The 8,720-nt window shown below is 60.0% G+C and overlaps 1 protein-coding gene across 3 annotated transcripts; it reads left to right on the top strand.

Moving 5' to 3' along the window:
* Nucleotides 1–1,045: 1,045 nt before the first annotated feature.
* AQP8 (aquaporin 8) lies at nucleotides 1,046–8,483 on the top strand. Of its 3 annotated transcripts, XM_013944743.2 has the most exons (6): nucleotides 1,046–1,188; nucleotides 1,495–1,759; nucleotides 4,231–4,357; nucleotides 5,110–5,324; nucleotides 5,972–6,106; nucleotides 6,487–8,483. In XM_013944743.2, the coding sequence occupies exons 2-6, from the start codon at nucleotides 1,503–1,505 to the stop codon at nucleotides 6,527–6,529; spliced, it is 777 nt and encodes a 258-aa protein (XP_013800197.1). In that variant the 5' UTR covers nucleotides 1,046–1,188; nucleotides 1,495–1,502; the 3' UTR covers nucleotides 6,530–8,483. The 3 variants fall into 3 exon arrangements, with proteins under 3 accessions (XP_013800197.1, XP_067162246.1, XP_067162247.1); XM_067306145.1 differs by having other exon boundaries at nucleotides 1,046–1,759; XM_067306146.1 differs by lacking the exon at nucleotides 5,972–6,106 and having other exon boundaries at nucleotides 1,046–1,759.
* The last annotated feature ends 237 nt before the right edge of the window (nucleotides 8,484–8,720 follow it).

Raw genomic sequence — 8,720 nt, forward strand, 5'->3', positions numbered from 1 at the left:
CTTAGGGGGGTTTTGTTACTTTATTTTTTTTACTATTGGACCAATGTCAACTCTCAGCATTGCTAGTGGGTCCCTATACACCCTTGCCAACAATCTTGTAGTTGAAAACAGTGTCCCGGGGATATGGTCCCTGGACAGGGCTCAGTGGGCCATGGGGGCTGGCTGACCATGTTTTAGGAGCTCTGGTTTAGGCAGGACATGGGCTGAGGTTTAGGGGAAATGGCTTTGATCTGTGGTTTGCACAGGCTTCCTTTGTAATTTGAGGCAAATAATTACTTTACCTGCCCCTTGGGATCTGTAGGAAGAGGTAAGGTGGCAGGTTTCTCCATGCTGATGCTGTCTTTGAGGTTTTAGAGCCCCTTAGCGTTAATGTAGTAATATGAAGTAAATCCTGTGTGCCTGCAAAGCCCAAACTTACCAAAGGCAGGGCAGTTGCTGAAGAAGGTGTCTGCTCTACATGCTTAAATCCAGACGCAGCTCAGTGCTAGGCTGGCTCTGAGGAGCTTGGGTTCCCCTCCTGCTCGTTTCAGCAAGGTTAGCTCTGACACTGTGCCGGAGTCTCATGCTAAGCCTGGGCTTACGCTTAGTTTTCTTACAAGGAGCTGAGCCTTGGTCAGGAATATGGGTTTCAAATGTTTTCTGGGCAGAGGAGTGTTTTTCCTCTCCCCAGATCTGCACAGACCACTTCCTAGGGCACCGTGCAGACGCACGAGCGCCCGCGTGCACGCAACGCCGTGGGCTGCTCTGCACGTGCTACCTGCTGGCAGCAAAAGCGGCAGCAAGAGAGCTGCCCAGTAAACCAGGCCAGCTGGTCTTCGAGAAGGTGTTAGCGCTTCTTGTACCTACAGCTCACACCGTGAAAAGAATCACATCTTCAGCCTTGGAAGCAATCCCTAAACCAAAAAAAAAAAAAAATCCATGGAAAAAACAAAACCTTGAACCAAGGAACTGCAGTGATAAAGAGCTTTTATATTCCTGGGGGCTGGCCTATCAGACTTTATTGCCTTTTTTTTCCTTTTCTTTTCTTTTTTTTTTTTGGAGCCTCCTATCCATTACCTCTTCATACACGTCAAGCGGGAGCATTCCAGGATTTCAGCGAGATAAGTAAGTTATTTCTCCAGGTGCACTGCTCACTCTGCACCAGGGCCAGGCTGGCGTCGGGAGCTCCCAGAACCAAGTACGCAGAGGGTGAGTATCCCAGGAGGGAAATGTGTGAGAAACACTGGAATTTTCTTCCTTCCAGACTGGCTGCGCTGAACTGGGAGTGGAAGGACTGCTTGGTGCCCGTACCAGGAGTCTTTCCTCAGCTATGGGATGTGTCTAGGGGGGATTTGGTGAAGGACAGGAGTCTGGTGCTTTCACAGCGTGCAAAAACTTGCCGGGGTGACCTGTTTCTGGTTTCTCCAAGCCCCCGGTCTGCAGCAGGTCTTTGGTGCCAAGTGTGCTCCACTACCCTTGGGGCCGGGGCCATCGGTGCTCTCTGCTTCGTTCCAGCTCCCCTCATGGCCACCGAGGAGCACGGTCCCACCACCCTGAAGGAGATGCAGGTGGACGAGGTGCCCAGGCTCCAGCCTCCGAAGCCCAACTGGTACGAGCGCTACGTGCAGCCCTGCGTGGCCGAGCTCCTGGGCAGCGCGCTCTTCATCTTCATCGGCTGCGCCTCCGTCATCGAGAACGTGGAGGGCACGGGGAGGCTGCAGCCCGCCCTGGCGCACGGGCTGGCCCTGGGGCTCAGCATCGCTGTCCTGGGGAACATCAGGTGAGAGGGGTCCCTTTTTTATTAAAAAAAAAAAAAAAAAAAAAAAGCCAAAACTGGAAGGAAAACATCATTTTGAAAAGCAGAGACATTTCCTTTTAAAAGGACATCACAGTGAGACATTTTGCCCTTAATGAATTACTCCTATCTTCAGGTGGAAATTTTGGATTCTGTTTACAAATAGTTTCCAGCTCTCTAAAGCAACACTTAGACAAACCTGCTAGTTGAAGAAGGTGTTGTTTGACTCTAATGAAGATATAGATTTACTCTGAACAGTGATGCTAAAATAGCCCCTGTGGAATTTCATACCCTTCTCTGAGGGTCTCCTGATGGGATCTGCGCAGCTTGGGTGGGAAACGGCGTCTCCGAGCTGTCCCCCCTCGGCAGGGCGCTGGCCCTGGATACGAGCCTGCTCCTGGGTTGGAAAGGGCTGGTGGTTAAGGATTGCGTGCAATCACCCGAGCCCAGATCCAAGTGACTGATATTATATCAGCGCCTGATTAGGAGGGAATAACACCCTTGGCTGACGCTTGTGCAATGACATGTGAGGAGCTGGCGATTTGTCCCTGCGCCAGGGTGGACTCGAATGCTCATTGCAGCCCAAGCGGCCACAAAGCTGCAGGGGAAGGAGGTGGCACAAAGTGGCTTCATGATGAGAAGCCCGGCCGGGGTTGCCGGCTTGCCCCATGCCGGTGATTCCTTGCAGACCCAGGGCTTCAGGCCTCCCTCGGCATGAAAAGCGTTGCTTTTCGTTGCTTCAGTCTGACCGCCTCTGTGCTTTGTCCTCCAGGACGAAGGGAGGGAGTGATGGGTGTCCCGTGGCCTCCCCCTTTCCCATGGGATCCTGTGCAAACCTTTCCGTGGGGCTTCAGCAGTTGCTGAGAAGTAGCTGGGCTGCAAGGGACGGTTGCAGGCTCTGCGGTTTGCACACCGAGCGGGTGCACGGGCTCTGCTTGGCCTCCCTCCCCGCTGGCCTGCCTCTCGCAGAGGCGGCTTTGCCATGCTCATCCTCAGCGGGAGATGGGAGACGAGCCAGCCTGGCTGTGCACATTCGCTGCCAGCTTGCTCCAGCCTACATCTATCCGCGAGGACGTTTTCCTTTAGCTCCTTTAGCTCCTGCTTTTCCCGAGAGTATTTGCAGCCAGCAGCTAGATCTCCTTCCGGCTGAGAGGTTTACTAGGCTAAACACCACAAGTTTTTACCCTCGTATGATAGCTCTTTAATTACAGCTGAAGAATAAGATATAATTATAGTTCCTAGACACTCTGACTCATCAGCTTCAACAGCAATTATTATTAGGGCTGATTGGTTACGAAATTTGTTCATTAACGAGTGTCCCGTGGTAATCTGTTTTAATTAAAAGGTATCAGAGTTCATCTTGCACGTGCTCTCGGGGACGGACGGTTTTGGCCCTGTCGCCAGGCGGGGGGTTGCTGCTGCAGGAGCCGGCGAGCCCTGGGCGCAGCGCAGACCCCTCGCCGGGGCAGGGCTGTCCGATCGCGCTCCGGCCTCTGTCGGAAAGGCTCGGATGCGCCGCTGGCAGGGCTGCAATGCTGCTTGCAGCCTCCCTGGCCCCTGTCGACAGGCGAGAACCATCTCGGGCGCTGCCACGCTTTGCCCTGGGGGCTGCTGCCGCAAGGCGGGGGGGACCAGAGAGCTGTCGGGGTCCTGCAGGAGCCGTCTGCTCCGGCATGGGAGGCAGATGTGAGACCTCAGAGCATCTTTGCTTCCCTCCTGGATTTCTCTGGCTTTACGAACCAGAGTGAGGAAGGAAGAAGGTCCCTGCTGCCTCCTCGTTTGAATGCTGTCAGCAGCAGTTCCTGCCTTGGCGGATCCTGCTTGCCCGAGGTCGCTCGGCTCCACCACCCTGCCCTGCGTCTCCTCGTGCAGCAGCTCTCCGGCCGTGGCCAGCTCGGGGCTTCCTTGGAGCTGCAGGCAGGGGCACCGTGGGGAGGGATGTAAGAGGGAATTGCTTTCCTCCCTGAGCCTTTGCTCTCCAAGCAGCTGCTCTGAAGCGAGCGCTGATGGATGTGCTGCTGCACCAAGCAAAGCTCCAGCTGAAGAGCGGAGGCAGCAGTGTAATGCCGGCAGCACCCAGGTCCTTGCGCAGGGATTGCAACGCGGTGCAAGGCTGGGAGAGACCCCTTCCCCCTCGCACCTCGCCTGGCAGAGCTGGAAGTACCTGGAGGTCTCCTGAGACCTGTGCTTCCAAGTGCATTAGGAAGCTCCTGCACGTGCTTTAGGAGTGCGGCTTATGAGCTCTGTTGTCAGTACGAAAACACTGCTGCTTCCAAGCAGAGAAAAGGACCAGCCAGATCCTGCTCTCTGGCACAGTCCCTCTCACAGGAAGGGCTAAAAAGCCTTTGTGGCTCCAGCCCATGGCGAGTGTGTGCCTGACCGGCCGCCCCGCAGAGGGAAGGGGGCAGGCAGCGGCCGAATCCCGTGCTGACGCTCCTTTCCCCTCTCCGTTGCAGCGGAGGCCACTTCAACCCCGCCGTGTCCTTGGGCGCCTGGCTGGTCGGCGCCCTGCACATCACCATGCTCCTTCCCTACTGGGTGTCCCAGCTCTGCGGCGGGGTGATAGGAGCCGCCCTGGCGAAGGTACGGACTTGGGGAAGGTCTCGCGGGTGAAGGGCCGGGGCGCGGGGGCTCCCCTCCCGCTCCGCCCCGGGGTGCGCGATGGGCAAGCGAGGGGGAGTCGAGGCATCGCCGCTGCCTGCGGTTAAGAGCACTGATGTTTCCCGTGGCGGTGCAGCGAGGCGGACGCCTGGGGTCTGCTCCCGAGTCCCTCGTGGTCCATGCACTGCTCGTCTGCCAGCGTGGGGGTGCTGCCCCCGCAGCGCCGTGGGGCTTGGCTGATTAATTCCTGATGGCAGCTGCTCTGTGGGGGATTGCAATCGCTGCTAACGAGGCGCAGGCCGATGCACCTTGCTGCTGCAGCTTCAGCTTTTTGCAGGCACCGCAGCTGTCTGCCATTTCCACTGACTGCGCTGTTCTATAACACGAGTTTCTATCTGATGTTGCCCCTTTCGGGAGCGCGAGGCGGCTGGCGCTGAGCAGCGTGGTGCTGCTTGCACGCCGCCGCGGCCGCGGCAGGTCGATTCCCGCGGAGCCGCCGGGGCGAGCGGTCGCTAGCTCATTATCTCGGGGCAAGCTGAGAGCCCGTTACTAATGAGTTTATATTTGCCAGGCGCTTAGGGCTGGCTTTCAGGAGGAAAGCGATCAGATTAGCTCCTCTTTAACCCGCTGCTCCGTCCGCCCACGCTGTCCCGGCGGCGCGCGCATATGCCTGGTAAAGGCCGCAATCTGGAGAGCGGCTCACGCAGGCGGCGCTTCCCCCCCCCCCCGTGCAGGCGGCGACAGCCGGCGAGAGGTACGCCAACGCCAGCGGAGGAGCCGTGGGCAGCATCGCCGCCGACGGGCAGGTCCCCGCCGCGCTGGCGGGCGAGATCGTCATGACCGCCTTCCTGGTCCTCGCCGTCTGCATGGGGGCCCTCAACGAGAAGACCAGGACCCCGCTGGCGCCCTTCTGCATCGGCTTCACCGTCACGGCCGACATCCTGGCGGGGTGAGATCCCGGGTCCTTCCCCGGCGCGCGGAGCTTCCCGGCCAGGCCGATCTTCCCAATGAGCCGTTCCGGGCTGATAAAAGCGGAGCGGGGCTGCTGTTTGCGGTCGGGAGCCCTAAGCAAACAGGAGCCGGCTTGTTCGGAGCCGCTTCCTCGCTGCGTGTCCTGCCGCCTCCGGGAAACGCTGCCAAGCTCGGCCGCGGGACGGACGGACGGGCGTGCGTGCGTTGCGGGCGAGCGGGCTGCCTCTCATGTCGCCGCGATCGGATAACGAGCGCGCGCGCGATTATGAATGTTAATGGCTTGTTTAGTTAAGGCAGCGCCCCCTCTAGCGGGATTCAGAGCTCCTATTCAAACATTGCACAAGCCTCGTGTGCAAATATTTATCTGTTGCAGTTTTCTTTAATCCGTAAATGCCATCGTGCCGCTGGGCTTTCACTGCTTGAGAGCCAAGCCCCAAAATAAACTCGGCGCTCTCGCTTCCGCCCCGTGGGCTGGGTTTCCCCCTTAGCTTTCGGGTGTCTCGTTTCCACCCCACGGGCTGCATTTCCCCTCTTGGCTTTCGGTCATCCGGGAGCAAGCGCAGGTGCTTGGGGGCGAGCAGTGCCGTGCCGCACCGCGCTGGCTGCAACTGCGCTCTCTTTCAGAGGTGCCGTGTCGGGAGCCTGCATGAATCCAGCCAGAGCCTTTGGGCCGGCGCTGGTGGCAAACTACTGGGACTATCACTGGGTTTACTGGGTAGGGCCCGTGATCGGCGGCCTCGTCGTCGGCGCCCTGGTGAGGTACGTGGCGTTGGCGGGGGGGCCCCGTGCAGGGCAATTCCCGCTTTCCTGGGTTCTCCTCGGCTGAGCCTCGCCAACCGTGCTGCCCGGCCCGTGCGCTCCCCTCGCTGTTTCCCTGCTCCGTGGATGACGGCTGCAGTCGTGGATTTTTCCAGAGGGCTGGAGAAGGGTCTGAGGCTCCTTTGCCTCCTCTGCCCCAGGAGGAGGAGAAAACGGCAATTCAAGCCGTCCCCAAACGCAGCAGTTTCACTGCTCCCTCTTCATCGTCTCGCGGGGCAAACCCAGGCCTGGGGGCAGCTGGGCGGTCGCAATCTCCGTGTTTCCAACGCCTGCAAAGGTGGAGACGTTGATCCCGATTTTTCTCTTTTACCTCCCCAAAGGCTCCTGCTCGGTGACCGGAAAACCCGCCTGCTGCTGCTGTGAGGCCGGGCGCTGGAGCGCGCGCTGTGCTCCGGCATGCCGCGGGCAGCCGGGACAGCTCCGTGCAAAGCCCATCCTGCCTGCCTCCACCTCCGTGCGCTGCGGGAGCGGCTCCTCCGGGATCCCCTCTGCTTTTCCCCGGTCGTGAGCACTGGGGGAGACCGTTCACCTGAAACTACCGAAACCACAGAAAGCGACTGAACCCAAACGAGCATCTGTTGTTCTGGTGGTGCTGGAAAGGCCTGTGCGGCCGGAGGAGCAGCCGCGATCCCGGCCCCTCCTGCTGCTGCAGCATTGCCGACAGCTGCTCAGGATGAGGCACTTCCGCGATGACCATCCCCGTCCAGCACCCCCCATCCTGACGGTCCAGGACAGCCAGTCCCCTGGGATCAGATGTGCGCCGCCTCCGTCCTGCCAGGGATGTTCCCGCACTGCTCCGAGCGCAGCCCTGCCGGCAGCCTGGGGCTCGGCTGCTCTCCGGGAATCCCTCGCCGTGGTCGCGGGGTGCCGAACGCCGTGCCTGGAGCCTGCTGCAATCGCAAGAAGGCGACGAAAAGCCGAGTCGAGTAGAAACGCCTGGGGACTGTGCAGCATAACTCACGAGCGCCGAAGCTATTAGATGTCTAAATTCTTAATGGTGGTATTAATTAAGAAGCCCGGCGCGCTTAGCTGCCGTGTGCATGCGTGCGCCTGCCGGGAGCTGCCAGCGCCAGGCACAGGCTGGCTGCTGCGGGGCTCTGCCCTGCTCCAGCTTTTGGTCTCCCCGTTTTGTCTCCGCATCTGCCGGCGTTGCCTTCCCGTCGCCTGGCCCGCGGGGAGCCCCGTGGCCCAGCACGGCGGGATGCGGATACGGCACGCGCGGGATCCCCCACGGGAACCTCCCGGTTCGTGCTGTGCAGGCTGCGTGTTAACAGTGACCTGTTCTCTGAGGTTCGTTAGCTAACGCAGCCCCGTCCTTGCAAGCGTTCACGGGCAGAGCACCGACCGCCTGACGTCGTCTGGCTTCAGTCGCTTGTAATTTTGCAAACTTTAGCTTCTTGGGTAAAAATTTCTGAGCGCGTCCCGGGAGCACGTCCCCATTCGGCAAGGCTCGGCGGGATTTGCTGAGGTTAATGGAAATGCCTGGTGTTTCTCCCGGCTCTCATGAGCTGTGGTGGCCCTGCCACCTGGATGTAGGGAAGAGGTTGTCCTTGGGAAAGACGCGCCGCGGGCAGGACTTTGTGCTGCCCCACTGAGCCCAGCGCCAGGAATGAGTGCTGGGGCTCCAGCAGCATCCCTGCTGGAGCTGAGGCCGGGAGCAAAGCGGGCAGGGGAAAAGACGTATTTGTCTAAAAAGCCCGGGGCTCTGCAGGCACTGAAGCGAGGCGGTGCCCGAACGGAATATCAGGAGCCGGGTGGGAAGGTGCCTGAGCGCAGCCCTGGCCGCGGTGCCCTGCCCCGGGCGAGCGGGGCCGAAGCAGCTGCTCCTGCACCGAGCAAAAGGCTGCAGCCCCCCCGAGGGGCCGCGTGCCATGACGATGTCACCAGGGCGGTTGCCGTGGCAACAGCACAAAAATGCCAAACCGAACAACGGCGGAGCAGCTTCTTCCTCCCCGGGAGCCGCTGCGGCGCGAGCGGGGGGCGCAAACGGAGCCGGAGCGAGGCGCAGGCAGCCACCTCCGCGGGAACCCTGGGTGCCCGTCTTCCCTTTCCGAGAGGCAGCGGGGCCCGCGGGAAGCGCGTTTGGAGCCGCAGCTTCACAGGGATCCTGGGCTGCCCTTGCACCCGTGGCCCTGGTGCCCTGCGAGCGCGGCGGTGCTCCCAGCTTGGCCGTGGCCGGGGGCTCCGGCAGCCCCGCGGCTGTGCCTGCACCTCCCTGCTTCGCTGGTGAGGCGTTTGGCACGCTCATTTTTAATTTGTCCGGGCGACTTTTAATAAAGCGTCTGTAAAACTGTGTTGTTTTTCCCCAAGTATTATTGAAGAGCTTAATTTATGCTAATTAAATACCAATTAACTTCCAAGCACTTAACGTGCTTTAAGGACATAAAATACAGCTCATTCCCATGCAGTTAAATTTGCATCAGGCCTGGCCGTGGGTCTGAACCGGGTTGGTATCGGCACGTGGCTCTGCCGCAGCGCCGGGGCTTGCCTGGCTCTTCCCCGCTCTCCGCCGGGGCGGGAAGGCGGCGCGGGAGCCGGGGGCTGCAGGGGACAC

This window comes from Apteryx mantelli, chromosome 16 (genome assembly GCF_036417845.1).
Source record: "Apteryx mantelli isolate bAptMan1 chromosome 16, bAptMan1.hap1, whole genome shotgun sequence".
NCBI classification, from domain to species: domain Eukaryota; kingdom Metazoa; phylum Chordata; class Aves; order Apterygiformes; family Apterygidae; genus Apteryx; species Apteryx mantelli.